Raw genomic sequence first — 23,437 nt, forward strand, 5'->3', positions numbered from 1 at the left:
CTCCCCCTACTTTCTCATACCAAAGAAAGACGGAGGACTGAGACCCATCCTGGACTTACGGGAATTGAACAAGTTCCTCAGGAAGGACAAGTTCAAGATGGTAACTCTCTCTCAGATCCTTCAGGCCCTCCAGCTCCAGGACTGGCTGGTATCCCTGGACCTTCAGGATGCTTATTTCCATGTGCCAATCCATCTCAAACACAGGAAATACCTGAGGTTCGCAATTGGCGACTCTCATTATCAATTTCGAGTTCTGCCATTTGGGCTGACCTCCGCCCTGAGAGTCTTCACCAAGCTAATGTCGATAGTGGCTGCGAGTCAAAGGGTGAATGGATCCACGTCTACCCCTACCTGGACGATTGGCTGATCAGGGCTGTATCTTCGAAACAGGCCCAGGTCCAGCTAGATTATGTCTGCCACTTCCTTCACAAACTGGGCTTCTCCCTCAATTTAAAGAAGTCACACATGATACCATCACAGACACTCCAGTTCATTGGAGCGGTCCTGGACACTTCCCTGGGAAAAGCCTCGCCACCAGAGGTGAGGGCTCAAGATATTCTGCAGATGGTGAACAAGTTTCAAAATGCCCAACGTCTCCCAGCCTTTGACTTTTTGAGGTTGCTAGGCCTCATGGCATCCTGCATTGTCCTTGTGCCAGAGGCTCGCCTGAGAATGAGATCTCTTCAGTGGGCACTGAGAACTCACTGGTCACAATTCTCAGGGAGAATGACAAATCTCCTCCGGATTCCGGACAAAAGTAGCCCACGACCTTCAATGGTGGGCCTATCCAGAGAACATCTTGAAAGGAGAACTGTTTTGGCAACCATGGCCGGAGATGACAGTAGTCACAGACGCCTCACTCACGGGGTGGGGAGCCCATGCCAATGACTTGACCATCAGCGGTCGTTGGTCTCCATCGGAGTCCAGACTACACATAAACCTATTGGAGCTGAGAGCGATCAGACTAGCGCTGAAAGCTTTCCTGCCATCAGTACAGGGGAGAAATGTCCTGATAATGACAGACAACACGGTGGCCATGCACTACCTCAACAAAAGAGGAGGCGTAGGATCACTGCCACTGTGCAGAGAGGCAATGCAGCTCTGGTTTTGGGCAATTCGGGAAGGAATCTCTCTATCGGCAGTCCACCTAGAACTTGACAGCGGACGCTCTGAGCAGGTAAAGCACAGTCTCCCACGAGTGGGAGCTAGCTCAGGAAGTCCTTCAAGAGATCTTCGCCCTTTGGGGAACCCCTCAGGTGGATCTGTTCGCCACAAGCACCAACAGGAAGTGCGATCTGTTCTGTTGAAGGGAATTTCCCCCGAGAGGAGCTCTAGGAGACACGTTCGTAGTGGACTGGGAGTTTCCACTCCTTTACGCGTTCCCACCAGTCCCTGTTATTCCTCAAATGATCAGGAGGTTGAGAAGATTCCGGAAAACCATGATCCTAATTGCTCCGGACTGGGCCAGGAGAACGTGGTACCCGGACCTTCTAGATATGTCCATCTGCCCTCCAATCCGTCTTCCACTCAAAGAGAATCTTCCCTCGCAGAAGGGAGGTCAGGTTCTCCATCCAGACACCAGAACCCTCAACCTTCACGCTTGGCTTCTGAAAGGGTGAGGTATAAGGATTGGGATCTCCCTGATGACGTCATGGAGTGTTGCTTTCGGCCAGAAGGCCAGCAACAAAGTCTTTATACCGCTGCCGTTGGAACAAATTTTGCAGCTGGTGTAGGGAAGAGAATATCTACCCTTTTTCATGTGGTACACCAACGGTGTTATCGTTTCTACTCTACTTGGCAAACTCAGGCCTTCAAGTTGGCACTGTAAAAGGCTATCTCGCAGCGCTTTCTATCTTCAAGCGCACTGCGGAGGTACCATTGTATTTCAAAGTACCTCTAGTGATACAATTTCTCAAGGGATTAACTAATGTTTATCCTCCAAAACCATTCCAGATTCCCTTAAATTTCGTCTTAAACATCCTAATGGGCACTCCATTCGAACCACTTCACTCTTGTTCGCTGAGATTTCTCACGCTTAAAACTGTCCTATTGGTATCACTAACATCTGCTAGGAGGGTGAGCGAGCTACAAGCTCTCTCCTGTAAACCCCCACATACACTTGTCCACAAGGACAAAGTTGTCCTACAGGTGAAGCCTAATTTCCTCCCAAAGGTGGTTTCTGAATTTCATATTACTCAGAAAATTACCTTACCTTCGTTCTACTCTCCTCCCCATCCGGGGAAAGAGGAAGAAAGTCTACATAGGTTGGACCCAAGGCGAGCTCTCAGCTTTTACATCAGCAGAGAATGGCTAGGATCAGGCAAGCAGACCAACTGTTTGTAGGATACTCAGGTCACAAGTTGGGACTACCCATAACAAAACAAACCATTTCCAGGTGGATTATTTTGGCCATTCTGGAATGTTACAAACTGGCAGGGAAAGAGCCACCCCAAAAACTTAGGGCTCATTCAACCAGGGGTATAGCAGCCTCTTCGGCTCTCCAAAGAGGGGTACCGGTCCGAGACATATGTGCGGCTGCCACATGGTCGTCCGCACATACATTCACAAAATTCTACAACCTGGATCCCTCCACTAGTCAAGAGACCAGATTTGGCAAGTCCGTATTACATTCGGTCCATCCCTAAAGAGATACATAACATTCTTACTCCCACCTCCAATTACATGCCACTGCTATGGGAGTCTATCAAAGATAAGGAATACGTTGGAGGACACAATCCCTTCGAAGAACAAGTTACTTCTTACTTGTAACGTTCTTTCGACGAGATGTTCCTCGCGACGTATTCCTTATCGCCCCTCCCATCCATGCCTGCAGTAATACTTCCCTTGTGGTTGCAGCTTACGCTCCTTCAAGGTCAATAACCAATAACCAATTCAGGCATGACTTTTCTTATGCTACAAAACGGAACTGAGCAACGGACGCAGTGCATGGCTATTTATGGGCATGGTGACGTCGGCGCCGATACGGTGGCCGTCGAGGGACATCGACTCGGCGGACGGCGACGTGCAGCGGCCTCTACAGAAAACATTTCCGAGGCCAGCAAGCTGGAAACGTATTATCAAAGATAAGGAATACGTCGGAGGAACATCCCGTCGAAAGAACGTTACAAGGTAAGAAGTAACTTGTTCTTTCGGGTTCTACCTTTCGGCCTAAAGTCGGCACCCAGAACATTCACGAAGTGCCTGGCACCAGTAGCAGCCTTCCTACGGAAGCAAGGCCACCACGTTTACCCGTGCTTGGACGATTGGCTAGTTTGTGGATCAACGTATCAACAAGCCTTAACGTCTCTCAACAAAACAGAGACGCTGCTCCAACAGTTAGGCTTTACAATCAATTATACAAAATCCTGTACAGTTCCCTCAAGGAGTTTGGTTTTCCTGGGGGCACAATATTTTATAATTCACAATCTGGTCAAACCTTCTGCGGAAAAAGTCAAAAGATTGATAACTCTAGCGAGCTCATTCACACCGAACAAACTAGTCACAGTCCGCTCAAACATGGATCTTCTGGGAACCATATCCTCTTGTAATCCACTGATTTCCCACTGTCGGATTCACATGCGGCCAGTGCAATAGTTTCTTGCGACCAGATGGTCCCAAATCCGGGGTTCCTGATCAGACAAGGTAACCATCTCCCAAACCCTGTCAGACGCACTGAAATGGTGGTCAAACCCCTCAATATCATGAAAGGCATGCCACTGATAGAGCCAAATGTCCATTTTACCATTGTGACCGATGACTCCCCGGCGGGATGGGGTGCTCATTTAGACCAGTACCTAGTCAAAGGCCTCTGGTCCCCGAGGAAGCTTTACTACACATCAATGTTACTGAAATTACAAGCAGTCACTGGACTCTGAAATCCTTTCTTCCTCTACTAGAGAATTTTGTGGTGCGTGTCCTCACCAACAACACGACCACAATGTTTTACCTACGGAAGCAATGCTGAACACAATCAGACGCCTCATCCCAGGAAGCACAGACCATCTGGCATTGGGCTATTCGGCACGCCATTCTACTTCAGATCTTCCACTTGCCCGGGATGCAGAACAAGCAAACAGACACCCTCAGTAAGGACTCCTCGCAGACACACGAATGGCAACTGCACAGCATCCAGATAGCCAAAATGTTCTCAAAATGGGGTCATCCCCCTCTAGACCTCTCTTCGCCATCCCCAACAACAAACAGTAACAGAAATTCGCCAGCAGCATTCCGCATCTAGACTCAAGGGGACGCATTTTGTTCCCTTGGAACGGGGTGTTTGCCTACATGTTTCCTCCTTTTCCTCTCATAAGGAAAACGATACGGATGATACGCAAAGGTTATTGCAGGATAATCTTGGTAGCTCCGTATTGGCCCAGGCAGACGTGGTTCTCTGATTTGCTTCAATTGGCAGTGGACGATCCAATTCATCTATGATCTCAGGCCAATCTTCTATCCCAGAACAACAGGATGATCTTTCATCACGACCCAGGGTCTCTCAAGCGTGGCTCCTATAATTTATATAATTTAGCATTTATAAAGCGCTACGAACCCTCAGGTATCCGAGCGCTGCTTATTATTACCCACGGTGTGTGGTGCTCATTTATCAACCTCGGAAGGATGCAAGGCTGAGTTTGACCCTGCTGGGATTCGAACCTGCGTCATCAGGCTCGGCACAGATGTCAAAGCGAGCGCTCTACTTGCTGTGCTATCGAACCGCCCATATCCTGACCACTCTGAATTCAGTCATTTGAATATCCTTCAGGACTTCCAGAACATTCTAGAAGCATCTAGAGCTCCAGCTACCAACATCTCCTGTAGCCGAAAATGGAAAAGGATTCTATGCATGGTGTGCACAGCAACCTGATATACAGCTGCTAGCTATAACACCTCATCAGCTCCTTCCTTATATGCTGAAATTGGCTACAGAGGGTCTGGCGGTCTCTTCGATGAAAGCGCATTTATCGGCAATCTCCAGGTTTACATGGAAAAGAAGATCTTCTCCGCTCTAGTGACAGGCTAATCAAACATTCTTAAAAGGCCTTTTTTGTACCATTCCACCACAAAAAAGGATTCCACCTATATGGAGCCTACACTTGATCTTAGCAGGACTTATGAAGCCTCCATTCGAACCCTTGTCAACAACCCACAACAAGTTTCTAAATTGGAAGCTGGCGTTTTTAGTAGCCATTACGTCTTCTAGACGTGTTTCAGCGCTCCAAGCCTTGGTTATAGACCCGCCGTATCTACGGTTCATGAGAGACAAAGTGGTTCTCTCCACTAACCTGCATTTCATTCCTAAAGTACCATCTGAGTTTCATAAAAATGCTACCATATCTCTACCCACATTTCTTTCAAATGCCACCTCACCAGCAGAAAAGGCTCTGCACTCTCTGGATGTCAAAATGGCATTGAAATATTACTGGGATCACACAAAATCTTTTAGATCGCCCAAACAGCTGTTTGTACCCTTTGGTCCATCCAACAAAGGAAGATCCATATCAAAACAGGGCATTTCAAGATGGGTTTCATCTACAATCTCCTTCTACCACTCAAAGGCCAAGGCCAACAGGCCATTACAATCGACCCCCAGAGCGTGCTCCACTAGAGCCACGGCTTCTTTGGCGGCTCTCTGGTCTGGGGTACCCATCAGAGACATTTGCCAAGCGGCAACCTGGGCGGTGCCCCACACTTTTGCCAGGCACTACTGCTTACATCAGCAACACGCTAATGATGTGCAGATGGGACGGGCAGTCCGTCAGTGACTGTTCCTGTGAGGTAAGCCTTGCAGCTTCCGTGGTTGTTTCCTTTCTCTTCTTACAAGATGTATTCCTTTCGCATTAAACAAACAAACTTTACAGTATCTTATCTGTGTTTGCCTGGTCGCCACCACCAAGCATTTCTACTGCTAGCCTTCCTCCTCAGGCAAAGATCCTTTAAGGGACAACCTCCAGCTGGAGTGCTTAATATCTGAGGGGAAGCTGCTGGGGCAGAGCTATACACTCGACGTCCCATTGGTGCTGCCAAAAGCACTCACGACGACGTTGATGGGACACTCAAAGGGGTCAAAGTTTTTCCATAGGAAAATTACTAAGTCAGTTACTGGGGTTTCCCAGCCTGACGACGGGGAATATTCACAGCATGTGAATCAATGAAAGACACCAACGCTTGAGAAATGGAGTTACAGGTAAGAACCTACTCCCATACACATGTATTATGGTTGTGCCAACGTGTTTGTGCACAGACAAGAAATAAAATAGATAACATAAACTGTGGTGCAAGACACAAACTGATCAATCCCCTATTTTACACTGACGCTCATGTCTGCAAGCTCCATCTTAATAAGTGGCCCAAAATACACATCTTGCATTTTGCAACCCACAAAGATAGCCACAACCTGGATATCCTCTTCACTTCTAACCTCTCACTCACTGACAGATGTCACATCCCATATATCAAACCACCAACTTCTCCTGAGTGGGTAGGGTGTTCACTACCTACATACTTTCTCTAAAAGTATGAAAACGTCACCAAAACAACTAACCAACTTTGAAGAAAGTCTCAGCTTGTCTCTCCCCAGCAACTTTGACATGTGTTGTGTCACTGCTTTGTATCCTCAAGATAGCTTCCAACAAACTCCTTGTATACATTTGTACATGAAGCATCCTTCATGAGATTCGGCAGAAAACAGGTTTGGCTCCTTCATCAATACTTTATAACTGAAAGACACGCAGGCCATCTTCGTTCGCTGGTCCAGAACCTTCTGGGTGTTTCCCCTTGGGACATGGCCTTGCTTCTCCACTTTCCTGACCATGTTGGATTTCCCTATGCAACGTAGTAGCATTTAATTATACCACCCTTCTGCAACACTTGCACCCTTTGCAATTTTAAAATAAAATACAAATACAAACACTCTCTGTCCCATGTTTTGGTTACCTCTTCTCCCGTTTTTTTTTCTCATATGACAAAATGCTTTAATCGTTGTGATAAAACAGGTGGTCAGTCATAATTTCGACAGTAAAAATGTCGACAGTCAAAATTTAGAAAAATAAATGTGGAAAAAAATAATGTCGACAAACAAAAATGTCGACATTTTTTCAATATTTTTTCGAAATAAGCAAAATAAGAAGCATTCATCACAGGTAATGTATCCTTATTTTCTTTTTTATAAACATAACATATCATAACATATCAGTAAAATAAGTAGTAGTAACATTTTATTAACTTATTTTTATGTTCTTTTTATAGTATTTATAAATCTAAATATAGTTTTTAAATATAAACTTTTAAATGCATGTAACCATCCAAATAAATAAATAAGTGTATCTTGTGTTTAAATTTCATTGTAACTTGTAATATATTAAATGACCATCAGATGGTGCTATTGCCCTAAAAATGTATGTAAACTATTAACAACAGTTTGTTATTGTTTCTTACGCACGGTACGTCCTGCTACGTAAACGTAAGCGCCATTTTTAAAGTTCATTCTGCAAATGGTTCTCCCGCGGTCGCTTCTCCGTTATTTCGGTCTTTGATTTTTTGGATTTTTTCTGGTTTTCCTCCGGATTTTCTTGTATTTTTCATTGGATTTACTGAGTTTCTTTGGATGCTTCCTGGAGTCAGGTTTTTTTTCGAACGTCGTGCTTTTTCGTATGGATTAATACATTTTTTTTCCTGGATTATGGTTTTTTCTTGGCTTTTTTCTTGGAACAGACATAAGGATTGCAATTTCACATCTGGATTTATGGATTCTTGCCTTGGATTTTTCTTTTCTTTTTTTTACCAAGTCACTGTGGAGCGTGGATATTTTTTTCTTTGGTTTGTGTTTTTGCCTGGAATCATCATTTTTTTTTTTTTCACTGGATTATGGTTTTTTGTTGGCTTTTTCGTGGATCATTCATATGGTATGTAGCTTTACACCAGGATTTATGGATTTTTCTTGGAGTCTTCACCTATTTCACCGTGGAATCCTGATGACCAGCAACTGTAAGTGTTTTTCAACATTTTAAGTTAAATGCCAATGAATCTAAGTAGTTTTCTTTGTTTTCCATGTTGAAATCTTGTACTATTTGCATCAATTTACTGTCATATTCTCTGTACTTTTTTCGTTTTGGTGCTTGGTTAGCCAATGATATTGTTTGTGAAATACGTAATTCCTGGTGCTTTTCTTCTATTTTCAAATCCTTTAAAAAATGCCATAGATTCGGATTGTGTATGTTGAAATTTTTATTTAAGCGGCTATGCCAGCCTTCTAATGTGTTATTGTCATGATCTCTGCTTCCAAAAGGTCAAGGTTTTCCCAACTCCCTTGGAAGCAGATCCATAACCCAGGTTCCGAGTGCCAACCAATCCCAATTGGGACCTTTTGGACCCAGTCCTGGCGCCAGTGGCACCAGGCTCATAAATATGCCCAGTCCCAGCGCTGGAAGCGCCGGGCTCATAATGCTTGGGTGGACTTACCTGCAGCAGACCATGCTGCTTACTTGCCTGCCAGTTGAGCCTCTGATCCTCTTCTGTTTGGAACTACTTTTCCTGTTGGGTGGGGCAGGAGCCACTCCCTAGATTCAGAACACTGGAACTCTTCTGGAAAGCAGGAACTCTTTTCTTACCTAGGCGTGGCTGTGGAAGGAGACACCTAAGCACTACAGTAGGCTATTTAAACCACACCTGATGGATGAATCTTGCTTTGCGTTATTCTGCATCCTCTGCAGCAGAACGCTCATCGTGTCTTCTGCATCTGATCCTGGGCCTAAGGAAAAAGGCTTACCATCCTGAATCCAGTCTTCAGCAACACCTATAAAGACAAGAAAGAACAGGTTAGCATTACGGTCTTCAGTGACAGCTCTTCACTTACCTGGTCCATCGGCTGTCACCAACGCCTCGCGCTGCATTCCGGCATCTGAAAGACAAAAGCTTACCAACTCTTCGCACGCTCCGGAGGCCTTCGGCGCTGCATCCCGCATCTGAAAGACAAAACAAGGTGCGTTTAAAGACATTGGGGAACTTTAATACTCACGTGCCATTACTCCTTTCCACATCTAATCCAGTGGGTATTCCGGCACCCTGCAACCGCTCCGAACTTGTACCTGCAAAATAAAAAGACAGTTAGAGCGCATCGTGAAGCAGGCAACAAGCGCTTACTTACGTGCTTCCAGGCGCTTCTATTCATCACACGGGCTCCATCTTCAACTCACTTCAGCCCGTCATCCGCCATCGCCGGAACCCTGCAAAACAAGAAACATCATTACTAAAGACTTTAAAGACATTAGAATTACTCGAAACTTACCGTTCGTGCAGTAAACGACGGACAGCAGTCCTCTGAAGTCAAGAGGCCTGCTCCCCTTATCCAGTGAAGAAACTGGTTACAGCACCCTGCCCCGAGGCAGATGGAGAGCACGGCGTTCACTTACCTAAGGTGAGAGCGTTAACCTTTGGGGTTCTACAGGAGAAGAGAAAGGGAAGAAGAGAGAGACATTCAATAACCCAGTTCCTTAATCCCATATTTTCTATCTGCAGACATCTTACCCTTCAAGTCAGACATACAGTGCACAGAGGTCCAGCCTAAAGAGCCAGCCGTGTGTTACACATCACCTTTGCAGATACGGTATACGCCCAGTCAAGACCGGCGCCTCTACGGGAATCAGGTGAGCGTTACAGAACGCAAAGCCTACCACAAAACTCCCGTCCAGGCGCTATGGAAACCTCGGATACCGACCAGCTAGCCCAGTTACTTGGGGAACTAAGGGCAGAAGTGCATGCAGCCCGTCAGGAAACGAACGCTCTAAGAAGGGAACTGATTATTTCCAAGGAGCGAACAGATGATCTCGCTAGACAATTGCTACAGTCACAAGCCGGACAGACCCCGTTACCCGCATCTGGGGGAAATCTTCCTTCTACATCCTCTATGAATCCAGTGCAGATCAACCTACCTGGGAATGTACCTCTGGCTCCGCCCGAACGATTTTCTGGTGACCCAAAGAGGTTTGCAGTATTTATCAATCAGTGCCGGTTGCATTTCTTATGCCGGCCAGCAGCCTTTCCAACTGATCAAGCTAAAGTAGCTTTCGTGCTTTCGTACCTTAGTGGCAATGCGGCAGACTGGTCGATCCCTCTAGTAAATCAAGATGATCCGGTCCTCCATGATTTTCAAGCTTTTCAGCTCAGTGTGGAAAAACTGTTCGCAAGACATTCACAGGGGCAGGCCTTGGACAATGAGCTTCTTTCGTTGCGACAAGGTAATCAAGACCTTTTGGCTTATATTGCGTCTTTCAACAGACTGATAGTGGAAACTCAATGGCCTGAGGACAAAAGGATTACGCTGTTTTATAGAGGTCTACGTGGAGAGCTCAAAGATGTGTTAGCCCAAGTAGTGAATCCCCCACAAAATTGTTCGGACTATATAGACTTAGTCGTTCAAATAGATCACAGACTGCAGAACAGGAAGGCCGATCGTTCCAAGTTTGATGCTCGAGTATTTTCCAAACCGCCAACTCCTTCCAAAGGAGTAGACTCCGGGGAACCCATGCAAATAGGGGGTCTGAAAGGTCCTCTAACACAAAAGGAGCGGGAAAGGAGAAAACAGTTGCAATTATGCCTCTATTGCGGAAACTTAGGGCACTTTCTTCGAGACTGTCTGGTGAAACCTGCCAAGAAGGCAGTAGGAGCTGCAGTTACCAAAGTTACAAACTCTGAGCAGGGAAACGACCTCGCCCGACAAGAATAGAGGTCCTCTTGCCGAGCGTGAAAACCAGTTCCGTGACCTCGCATTTCGTGATACCTATGGTCCTCATTAGCCCTGATAATCCGGATCGATTACATGCAATTGAAGCTTACGTCGACAGCGGTGCCATCGGCAATTATGTGGATCATGAAATGGTTTTGAGGATGAATCTAACTCTTTGTCCCAAGGCTGTAAAGGACGTCATTACTACGGTGGATGGTACGGAGATAGCCTCCGGGCCAGTAACGCATACCACTCAAGAGGTGACGCTAGTAAGTCAAGATGGACACCATGAGAAGATCGTGTTCGATGTGATCAAGGCCCCTCAGTTTCAGATTATTCTAGGAATACCTTGGTTAGAGAAACACAATCCTCTGATCGATTGGCGAGCAAGAACGGTCCAGTTTCCAGAATGTGTCTCTACTTGTCACCCTCCACCTGGTGTTGCACTGGCAGCAATTTCTTCAGAGACTCCCCAGTTACCTCCCGAATACCTAGAATACCAAGATGTTTTCCGGAAGGATCTAACTCTCTACCTCCTCATAGGTCTTATGACTGCCAGATAGACCTGATACCTGGATCTACTCCTCCTTGTAGTAGAATTTATGCCCTCACCGAGCCTGAGAACCTTCACCTTCGACAATACCTGGATCAATACCTGGCAAATGGGTTTATTCGTCCTTCCAAGTCCCCTGCTTCTTCAGCTTTGTTCTTCGTTCCAAAAAAGGAAGGAGACCTTAGAACTTGTATAGATTATCGCTCCCTGAACCAGATCACCGTTAAGAATAGATATCCGTTACCTTTGATCCCTGAACTCCTGGACCAAGTCAGAAAAGCATGCATATATACAAAGCTGGATCTTAGAGGAGCTTACCACTTGGTACGAGTAAAAGAGGGCGATGAATGGAAGACGGCCTTCCGCACCAAGTATGGGCTATTTGAATATCAGGTCATGCCCTTCGGACTTTGCAATGCACCGGCCGCCTTTCAATATTTTATGAACGATGTCCTCAGAGAGCTCATAGATCTGTGTGTTGTTGTTTACATTGACGACATCCTCGTTTATTCTTCATCGGAATCTGAACATCGGAAACACGTGAAAATGGTCCTCGAAAGATTGCGTCAACACAAACTTTTCGCTAAGTTGGAAAAATGTGTTTTCAACGTGACTGAAGTTGAATTCTTGGGATTCATATTATCACCTGGCGGAGTGCGTATGGATTCAAAGAAGGTCGATGCAGTTCTCAAATGGCCATCACCATCCTCCGTAAAAGGTGTGCAAAGCATGTTAGGCTTCGCTAACTTTTACCGCAGGTTTATCCCCGAATTCTCTCGAATAGTCCAGCCCATCACTGCCTTGTTAAAGAAAAACAAACGTTTTGAATGGTCTACCGAGGCGGAACAAGCTTTCCAGGATTTGAAGACTAAATTTATCTCTGCACCAATCTTAAAACACCCTCGCCCCGAACTCCCCTACATCATGGAAACTGATGCTTCAAGCCTTGCCATGGGGGCAGTTCTATCACAAAAGGACCCGGTAACCAATCAGTTGCATCCCGTGGCATTTTGGTCCCGCAAATTCTCGCCTCCTGAAATCAATTACACGATTACTGACAAGGAACTTCTGGCTATCAAGTCTACCTTTAAGGCTTGGCGGCATTATCTGCTGGGGGCCCGACACACCGTTACTGTGATTACGGATCACCGAAACCTGCAATATTTGAAAACCGCAAAAGCCCAATCCTCTAGACAACTCCGTTGGGCATTATTCTTTGCCGAGTTTGACTTCATAATTACCTATCGACCTGGTACAAAGAACGGTAAAGCTGATGCCCTTTCTTGGATGGGAGTGGAAGAACACTTGATCAACCCTAAACCTGTACCAATCATTCCCGAACAAAGAATTCTGGGTGTAATCGCCACAGAATCCATAGAGGAAGTTAAGTATAAGGCCAGGCAACTTGTAACTCCAGCAGACATACAGAATTGGCATCTGCAGGGAAAGGACTTTGCAGTAAAGGACAACTTATTGTATTTCCAAGAACGATTATACCTACCCAGCACAGATTTACAGAAAAAAGTAATCTCTTGTTATCACGATTCTTTAATGGAAGGACATCCCGGTATGGCCAAGACCTCAGAAAAGATCAAGCGCTACTTCTGGTGGCCGTCTTGGAAAAAAGATATCAGAGACTTTATAATGTCCTGTGGATTATGCGCCCAAAACAAGAGTCAAAAGGAAAGACCAGCAGGCCTCTTACGCCCTATTGACATCCCACCTCGCCCTTGGCATACGCTTTCTATGGACTTCATCACCGATCTACCTCCATGCTCCGGATACAATACGATTCTAGTAATCGTGGACTTATTCTCCAAGATGGCGCATTTCATTCCGCTCAAAGGCTTGCCAACAGCAGCAACTCTGGCCCGAGAATTTCTCGAAAACATCGTCCGACTGCACGGTTTTCCTTCGGTTCTAATTTCGGATCGAGGTAGTCAATTTATTTCTCATTTTTAGCGAAGTTGCTGTCGGTCGGCTCAAATTGATGTGAGACTATCGACCAGTCACCACCCTCAGACCGACGGACAAACCGAGAGGACCAATCAAACTCTGGAACAGTATTTACGCTGCATGCTGCAACAAACTGAAAAAACTTGGAAAGACATCCTTTGGATAGCCGAATATGCCTACAATAACTCTGTCCATTCGGGAACTGGGAAAACCCCGTTTTTTCTTTTGTACGGCAGTCACCCTCGAACCTCGGAGTTGGATCCCCTCCAAGATCTTGAAACACCAGCAGTAGACTACCTGCATTCTACAATCACCCAAGCCTTTAAGGAAGCTGTTTCTCACCTTCAAAGGGCTAAAGAACAATACAAGAAAGGAGCAGATCAACATCGGAAGGAAGCCCCTCAATATCAAGTAGGGGATCAAGTCTGGTTATCCACCAAATATCTACCTCTAAAAGGGCCACGCACATTCAACCCAAGATACCTTGGTCCCTATTCCATCACTACCATAGTAAACCCAGTAGCGGTCAAGTTGGACTTGCCCCCGCACATGAAGATACATCCGGTCTTCCATGTCTCTCTATTAAAACCCGTGCAACCTCAAACCCGACTAACTAAATCTCCAAAACCTATCCTAGTTGATGGAGAACTCGAGTTTGAAGTCAAAAGCATTCTGGACTCCAAGATCTCCAAATCTAAACTATTTTACCTATTGACTGGAAAGGCTACGGCCCCCAAGAGAGATCCTGGGAAACTGCTGAATATGTCCACGCTCCTCGCCTAATCAAAAGATTTCACCGAACATTTCCTGACAAGCCAAAACCCCCGGAGAAGCCCGGTTTGGGAGGGGCCTTGAGGGGGGGGTACTGTCATGATCTCTGCTTCCAAAAGGTCAAGGTTTTCCCAACTCCCTTGGAAGCAGATCCATAACCCAGGTTCCGAGTGCCAACCAGTCCCAATTTTGACCTTTTGGACCCAGTCCTGGCGCCAGTGGCACCAGGCTCATAAATATGCCCAGTCCCAGCGCTGGAAGCGCCGGGCTCATAATGCTTGGGTGGACTTACCTGCAGCAGACCATGCTGCTTACTTGCCTGCCAGTTGAGCCTCTGATCCTCTTCTGTTTGGAACTACTTTTCCTGTTGGGTGGGGCAGGAGCCACTCCCTAGATTCAGAACACTGGAACTCTTCTGGAAAGCAGGAACTCTTTTCTTACCTAGGCGTGGCTGTGGAAGGAGACACCTAAGCACTACAGGAGGCTATTTAAACCACACCCGATGGATGAATCTTGCTTTGCGTTATTCTGCATCCTCTGCAGCAGAACGCTCATCGTGTCTTCTGCATCTGATCCTGGGCCTAAGGAAAAAGGCTTACCATTCTGAATCCAGTCTTCAGCAACACCTATAAAGACAAGAAAGAACAGGTTAGCATTACGGTCTTCAGTGACAGCTCTTCACTTACCTGGTCCATCGGCTGTCACCAACGCCTCGCGCTGCATTCCGGCATCTGAAAGACAAAAGCTTACCAACTCTTCGCACGCTCCGGAGGCCTTCGGCGCTGCATCCCGCATCTGAAAGACAAAACAAGGTGCGTTTAAAGACATTGGGGAACTTTAATACTCACGTGCCATTACTCCTTTCCACATCTAACCCAGTGGGTATTCCGGCACCCTGCAACCGCTCCGAACTTGTACCTGCAAAATAAAAAGACAGTTAGAGCGCATCGTGAAGCAGGCAACAAGCGCTTACTTACGTGCTTCCAGGCGCTTCTATTCATCACACGGGCTCCATCTTCAACTCACTTCAGCCCGTCATCCGCCATCGCCGGAACCCTGCAAAACAAGAAACATCATTACTAAAGACTTTAAAGACATTAGAATTACTCGAAACTTACCGTTCGTGCAGTAAACGACGGACAGCAGTCCTCTGAAGTCAAGAGGCCTGCTCCCCTTATCCAGTGAAGAAACTGGTTACAGCACCCTGCCCCGAGGCAGATGGAGAGCACGGCGTTCACTTACCTAAGGTGAGAGCGTTAACCTTTGGGGTTCTACAGGAGAAGAGAAAGGGAAGAAGAGAGAGACATTCAATAACCCAGTTCCTTAATCCCATATTTTCTATCTGCAGACATCTTACCCTTCAAGTCAGACATACAGTGCACAGAGGTCCAGCCTAAAGAGCCAGCCGTGTGTTACACATCACCTTTGCAGATACGGTATACGCCCAGTCAAGACCGGCGCCTCTACGGGAATCAGGTGAGCGTTACAGTTATTCGTTCTTGGTGTGTTTTCCAAAGTTGCCTGGTAGCAATTCCACAATTCTATTGGGTATTTTGGCCTGCGTCTATTTCCACTTCTCGTTAATTGGCCTATCCAGGTGTTCTTAAAGTAGTCCAGTAAATTTGTACAGTCCTCTTCATGATTCTTATAGTATTCACTGTCTATTAAATATTCGTAAAAAGCAATGACATGATTTTCTTGTACAAAAGCTAAAGCAAAAAGTTTCTTAATGTTAAATTGAAAGCAACTGTCCTCTGTATATTTTGTTCCCAAACCCAATTTGTGTATCTTTCGCCAAACACTCTGTGTAAAATGAAAAAAACATCCCTTTACTTTAGTCTCTCTGTACACTGTTGAAAATCCCTTGATCTGAGCTGTTTCATAATCCATGATTATTGTTTCTGGTTTCGATTCTGGTGCTGTTTCTTTAATTTTACTGTACACGATTTTGTATGTTTCCTCCGTTTTTTTTGGCAATAAAAAGTATACTAGCGGTATTATTTTATCATTTATGGTCCCAAGTACTGTGTAAAATTGATAAAACGGTTGAGGGCATACTTTAAATGTTGCGTCACTGTGCCATTTTTTACTTCGACTCAGATGCTCAAAGTTAGTTGCAGTAGAGAATATTAATATTTTTTCAGTGTTCATCTCAATTGTGCCATGGTAAAAATTCTCCCCTCTAGCAGTTACCTTAAAAATATCTGGAATTGTTATATCTTCAAATGACATTGGTGGTGGTGGCAGGTTTTCATTCACATGTTTTGTGCGGTTTATTGTGCGCTGCATAAATTTTTCAGCCGGCAACTGAGCTGTTATATGGGTCGGTAACTGGCCACAAACTTCTCTAAGCACAGATCTGCTAGCTTCCCCCTGATGTTCAATGGCTTTTCTTTTCACTTCTGTCAAGGTTTTCCTGATGATTGTATTAGTTTGATCAGGCATATGGTTGTGTTCATGTTTACCTTGTACTTCTGAGCCGACTGTTATTGCGCGTGCGTTACATTTTGTTTTTGTATATTCTGCGCAGCGCCAGTAAATCCGTTCTTTTCTCTGAAGTTCTTTATAGAACACGTAACCATTCAAAATTAACTGCTTTCCGCCTTTTTGAGTGCTTATGAATTCCACTTTATTTTCCATTGTATAACCTGAAACGATAGATAAAAATATTTTTTGTGTTATTTCATACTATCGGTTTTATAATATATTTAATTTTCGTTTAATGTTCGTTTGTCTTACCTGTTTTGAGTATGAATGAATTCTAATCTATTGCCTGCAGTACGATCTCACGAGATGTTCTGTCAGGTAATGACGGTTTTCCACAGCCGTTACTGGTTTCCTGGTACCAAAACAATGTTCTTTACTCAGGATTATCACCTATTGTGTTAACCATTTCGTAACCTACTTTTTTCGAGTATGTTAGACGAGTGGGTGATCAGGGGCGAGGGGGAGGGGAGAGGGTGTTGGGATGGTTCGTGATGTAGGGTGAGGGTGGGGGACCCCCCCCAATAATAAACGGTATTTGTTATGTTTATTTATTTCGTGTTATTGACTATGTTAAATGATCATTTTATTTTCGACATTTTTTTTCGGAAAATTGACTTTCCCAATTATATGCATAGGTTGTCGACATTATTGTTTTCGACATTTTTTTTCGAAATTTTTTTTTTGACATTATGACTATAGAGCGATAAAACAGGAATGTAACCATTGCTATATGTGTATTATAACCCCATGTCAATGAGTTAAGACGTGATTGTATTTTTCCCTACGTGTACCCTTATCCCCCTCATCATGTAATACCCCTTCACTTTGCATCAGCTGCTCTGCAATTTTGCTTTTTCCAAGGCTATCAAAATGATACAATTTATTTTGACACTCTGCATACACAGTAAGATAACTGCTTGTCTGAACCCCCTTGTTCCTAGTCCATATCTGCCTATGTGAATCATAATCAACCTGTGTTTCTTTTTATTTTAACTGCAACAGCTCGATTTCTCTTCGTGTTTGCCTCCTTCTGTCTCTGTACCAACCCCTCTTGTGCCTCATAGCACTTTGAAACCTGTTTATGCCGATATTCTGTGCTATGAAGAAATGTACATACCAAACGGTCTGTATTCTGGTTCGGAATGTCTACTGAGAAAGGCGGAGTTTCTTCTAGGACATGTTGGGACTTCGGTGCTGAATGGAGAAGAGGGCATTTGTTGAAATATAATCATGTGGCATATCTGTACTGAGTGAAGGGCAAGACCTTTGGCTGGCAATAGGTATACAAGGAAGGTAAAATGTGCCATGCGTATGTGAATCTGAACCTAGCCTACAGTATAGAGTACCTATCTTGCTATGTTACATGATTTTTTGTTGTTGTGAGGTGTGCCTCAACATATCATGCAACGAAGGACAGAAACATTTTGGCTCACTAGGAAGGGTTTATCATGATGCGTGTAAGCAGAAGTTTATTTTAGGAATACATTTTTAACATCATAAAGTAGAAAATGAATAAAAGGGTTAGCACATTTGGATGAAGGGTGCATTCACTGTATGAAAGACACACATAGTATGTTACTTGGGCAATTTTACCTCTACAGTACAATAGACTGCTTATGAAGCTCCCTCCTGTTATGAGAGGCTTCAAGCGCTAACCTACACAAACAAGAGATGGGCATCTTAAACTCAAATCAGGAGCTGTCAGTGCCTACACCTGCCAGTGCTTTGAAGCGACGGGTGCTGCAAGTATATATATCGATAATTAAAGCACACACAATGAACCAATAATAGCCCACATAAAAATAACTCATATGTATGTTCTTAAAGAATGTGGGCAGTTAAATTGATCCTGAAACATTACAAGCATAAGCTCCAACTCGAGAAGTTAAGATTTAAGGGCCCCCTCAGTCCTTGTATATTGAAATTGGAATTGTTTATTTGTACAGCCCTTATACACAAGTGAAGTGCTTCAAAGCACTTCAAGGTGGGAGGGGAGCAAAGGAATACAGTAGTCATTCTTAGGCCTTGAAGTTTCCGAATGATCTAACAAAAGACTAGCATACTAGGCCTGACAGCATTTCTCCTAGGGCAAGTGCATGAAGTGTTTTAAGTGCAGCCAAGCTAGGGAGGGGAGACAAAAGGGGTAACACAAACAAACTTACTAGGCCTAGTACATTCAGGTCATGCAAGTGTACAGACACAAGTGCAAGGGGAGGGGAGTGAGGGTCAAGTGCGCCCAGTCCAGCAGGGCTTTTGGTTACGTTCAGAGAGTTTACCCCTCTCAAGGAATGTATGATGAAGTGCGGTAGTGCTGAAATAGTGCAGAGGCCGGACGCAGTGCAAAGACTGGCATGGGAGCCTGGTACCTGTGAGGCACTGGAGGGAACCAGGCGACCAGTTAGCAAAAGCTGAGCAGAGTTAGGGAAGAGAAGGAGGGGGGAGGCAGGAGAGAAAAGAAAGGAGGCTAGCACGGGAGAGGGAGAGAGAAAGAGGAAGAGAAGAGGAAGGTCTTGAGGAGTTTCCGGAACTTAAGGAGCTCCGGCTCAAGACGGAGAGAGGCAGGGAGGCTGTTCTAAAGGGAGGCACCTGTGGAGGATAGAGATCTACCCCCAAATCTCTGTTTGGAAAAACAGCTCACCCGCACAGAGTTGGAGGATGAGCGGAGGGCTCTAGTAGGAGAGTATTTAGGAAGAGAGCTTTGTAGATTGTGTGGACCCTGGCCCCAGATAGCCTTGTGGACTATGCAGAGGGATTTGACTTGATCCTTGCAGCCACAGGGAGCCAGTGGAGGGATTTCAGCGCCGGAGAGATGCGGTCCTTGGGCTTGAGGCCAAGGCTAAGTCTTGCAACTCTGTTCTAGATGAGTTGTAGCCGACAGAGAGTGGAAGTAGGAAGATTGAGAAAGAGGCTGTTGCAATAGTCCAGTTTAGAGAGAACCAGGGCTCTGGAGACAGTGAGCCAAAGTGAGAAAAGGTCTACTACCTCTGAGGAGGTGCAGCTGGTAGTGGGACTTTTTGGAGATGTCCGAGATGTGAGACGAGAAAGGAGAGAGTGGAGTCAAAAATTACCCCCAGATTTTTTGCCTCACTGGCAGGTGGGGGCGCAGGGCCAAGCTAGGCCGGCCAGAGAGAAAGTGGACAAGCGGGAGCAGGGGTCCCAATGAGGACAATCTCTTTCTTACTGGCAGCATTGGGGCAGAGATCATTAGCAACAGGCCAAGACTGAATTGCAGACAGACAGACAGTCAGGAATGAGTGAGGAGGAGGCCGAGGGTAGCCTTAAAGAGAGCTGCGTGTCTTCCACATAACACTGAGCGTTAGAGGTGAAGGTAGAGATTATGTGGGCCACAGGGGCCATGTAGACATTGAACTGTGGGACACCACAAATAGAGAGAGAGTGATAGAGGAGTAAAAAGACCCATGTTCCACCTGGAAAGGACGGTGAGAGAGAAAGGAGGCACGCCACGCCGGGGCCAGATCTGTGATGAATAGGGTATCACGGAGACAGCAGATCAAGATGTTGTGGTTTACCGTGTCGAAGGCAGAAGAGAGGTTGAGGAGAATGAGGACAGAAGGATAGTCAGAGTCAAGGTTTGAGAGCAGGTCTTCACAGGTATTCGGAAGAGCAGTTTATGTGTCTCTGGATGATGTAAAGCCAGACTGATGGTCATGGAGACAACCAACAGAGTCAGTGTGGAGGGTAAGTATGAAGTGAAATCTAGAACGGCATCAAGACACAGCTGAGATTTTTAAAGCAATGACATACTGATGGAGACACACTCAAGTTAATTTGACAACACAATACAATTGCAGATAAACAAACTTTGTCTTGAAGAATATCTTTCCCTTATTACAACGAATGACAAGAACATGTTGACTCACTAGGGTGTCAGAATGATGATGATGTGTGTTAACAGAAGTATATTAAAATGCCTATTAGTATTACATTCAGGACAGAAACTAAAATAAGTAGAGTAAGAAAGTTTGGATAAAGGACACATTTATTATATGAAAGGCTAACATATTATGTAATGTGAGACTGTGGAAGCCCTGATGAAATAATTGAAAAATGTATGCCAACAGTATCAATTTGGACGATTTGAAAGTTTGATTATTTTTTTTTAACATTGTTTTAACAGGACATAAACCATGTACATATGAATGAATACAAGGTTTAGATTGACTAACACACCTCTCCCCATCAATTTACCCCAAGTCACACTTTTTTATTGTAAAGCTATCCACAAGAATTAAGTGGGAATTCAGGTTTGACACCCCTGCCTAGCCCATCATCTCTCTTTGATTAAGAAACACATTTCTGTTCATGGTTGCAGAATGAGGTGCAATGTTCTACTATCATGAGATATGACTGTTTTCACATTTACATTCCACCCACAAGGTGTTTCATATAAGGTTTGAACTCGTGGCAGCAAGATTGTTCTGGGGTGTTATTTTGCATAGTGCCCATGTACCGGCATCAGTCAATTTGCTTAGTATCATGGCTTACTTGTCAGATGAGCTACACTTTATGTAATGGCACCAAGAGGAGTGTGGACATAAAGAGCCCAAACAATACAAGCTGTACAATAGATGGCCTTTCCTTCATTTAGCCAGCTTTACAGAAGTCATCCTTGGCCGGTGGGAGCTAAACACAATGTAGAGAGCTTCAACAGAACGAAGAACTCTAACCATTGTCCACTTATCATAGAGGTACATTGTTTTAAGCAGTTGAATTACATGCTAAAACGTGGCAATACATTTGCTCATGGTGACACACAGACATATGGCTGATTCAAATGCTCTGACAGACCTCTAGATACAACTGATGGTTAACCTTGTATTTATATATATGAACATGAAAATACAATGCATCCATTTTGATAGAAATATCTTCTTAAATGGTTCTGATAGCTTAGTATCATTAAAAATGTAACTGATCATATATTTGTTTCCACTGCTTTTTAGATTTAGACTACGTATTTGCACACTTCAGTGGCATCTTCCTAACAAGTTCAGTTTATTTTCTGATCTACTGTGCAGTCATGAAAAACCATCCAAAGGTTTACCCTCAAGTAATATTACCAGGTACTGTATGAATACGACTTAATCATAACTGTGTTTAATCATTGCATCTCCCTTGTGTAATCCCCTGCAGCAGATCTCATGTTCTCAATAGGTTTGCACCCATGCCACTAAAGGCATTCACTGTTCACCTTGGCAGACTCAACCCTCGTGTCTCCTACCATTCTAATAAGCCTCTTATTGTTGCCATTCCCTCTTTTCTAAATATGGCCATCACACAACCTACAGCTCCCCTCCCTGTCTTTCCTCTGTTGAATACAAAACTGTGCAACCCCACTTTTAAAATGTGGTTTACTTGAGACACAAGTGTTCTTAATGGCTGCTCTGAATTCATTACCCCTAACTGTCCTCAAGAAGCATGCAGTGCTTTAAACTTGAACAAGTGCGATTTGAACTAGTCACCTCTCTAAAATCACTGATATATTGGTGGCAAAAGGCTACATGCCTCCCACATTCAAGCAATCTATTACTTGGTCTAACCTAAAGAAGGCAGCATCAACACTGTAAACTCTATAGTCGGTAATCACTTATCAAAGCTCTCAAAAATCAGTTAAATAATATCATGCTTTTCCATAAACCTCCGTTATTGCAAATTGGCAATGCAAACTCTTTCTACCCCTTTATTCGAGGCTAATAGTAACACAACCAGAATAGAGATCATTATTCATCTGAAAAATCTTTAAACTTTGTTGACGAAGAAGTAGACGAAGTGCTGGGGATGTTCACGTTTAACGTACTGTAGGGTCTGTTCAATGTACATCGTATAACACCCAAAGGGAACAGACCAATCTACACAACATTCAATAATTACACATGCTTAGTACACTCATGACTCCTATACTGGACCAGGACAACCAATCCCAAAGAGAGGGATTGAACAAAAAGGGACAGAACACACCTCTCTGTCCGTAAGCTCCTGCCCCTAATCCTAGGGGACAGTGGTGCGCCGCTTATCTATGAAAGGATAGAATAAGGAGGTAAACGTTCTTTATTGTGCAAGAAGTCACAGAGAGTTGTTAACTTGTCCTGGTCCATATATCAAACGGTCAAACAACCCTAAAATTCAGGGTATCATTATCTATACACCTGGACCTTAGAGCAAGGGCCAAAGGACAAACCGAGAAATGTTTAAAAAGTACTATGTGTGTGAATGTCTCAGGAATGGTATTTGTTAGGGAGATTTATCATTATTGTGCTGCATCCCCTCTCCTAGTGAGACCCCCCAGCACTTTTTGCTGGGGAGGAGTCTACCACCTCCCCCGCCCCTATCCTTTGTCTACTAGAGTGCCTGAATAGGACAAGCTCCCACATCGGGTCTGGCTGTCCTGATTGGACAGCCAAATGCCCCTTTCTGTAGAATGCTGAGAGAGATTGCAGAGGAGTGTGTGCTGGAACTGTATAAAAGGTGAGGCTTCTGGAGTGTAAAGCAAGTCAACCACAGGAAACGGAAGTAACCGAAGAAGAAGATGACCAGAGATGCCTGCAGACCCGTTGCAAGACCGTGAAGCGGCCACTGCTTTCCTGACCCCATTTTCTATGCAACAGAGGAGCTCTGAGGAAGACGACTCCTTCCGTTTGGCTGGTAGAGACAACCTGTACCAAGATGAACTTTGAAATAAGCAATCTGCCGAGGTCCTAGGAGCTTTCAGAGGTGCAGAACCCCAATACCAGGAGACCTGCTGCCCATTTTGAGTGCATCGTCTTGGATAAGACCGAATCCATCCAAATCTGTGCTGAGCCTGTAAGGACACTCCAGAGTTCTGATCCAACTAACCCAGACCCACTCACCAGAGTGTGGAACTGCAGGAAGTGAAGATCATCGACCGGGCGGTCCGTGTCCTTTATTGGTGCTGCTGAAAAGGCACCAAA

At 44.7% G+C, this 23,437-nt stretch overlaps 1 protein-coding gene across 3 annotated transcripts in view; it reads left to right on the forward strand.

The window, feature by feature from the left end:
• TMEM144 (transmembrane protein 144) overlaps positions 1 to 23,437 on the forward strand; it is a 377,037-nt gene that overhangs the window by 264,097 nt on the left and 89,503 nt on the right. For all 3 annotated transcript variants that reach the window (XM_069631334.1, XM_069631335.1, XM_069631336.1), the window contains one exon: positions 21,452 to 21,571. In XM_069631334.1, the coding sequence (XP_069487435.1) occupies positions 21,452 to 21,571 (120 nt within the window). The remainder of the gene's footprint in view (positions 1 to 21,451; positions 21,572 to 23,437) is intronic.

This window comes from Ambystoma mexicanum, chromosome 6q (assembly GCF_040938575.1).
Source record: "Ambystoma mexicanum isolate Mex_15411 chromosome 6q, UKY_AmexF1_1, whole genome shotgun sequence".
Classification (NCBI taxonomy): domain Eukaryota; kingdom Metazoa; phylum Chordata; class Amphibia; order Caudata; family Ambystomatidae; genus Ambystoma; species Ambystoma mexicanum.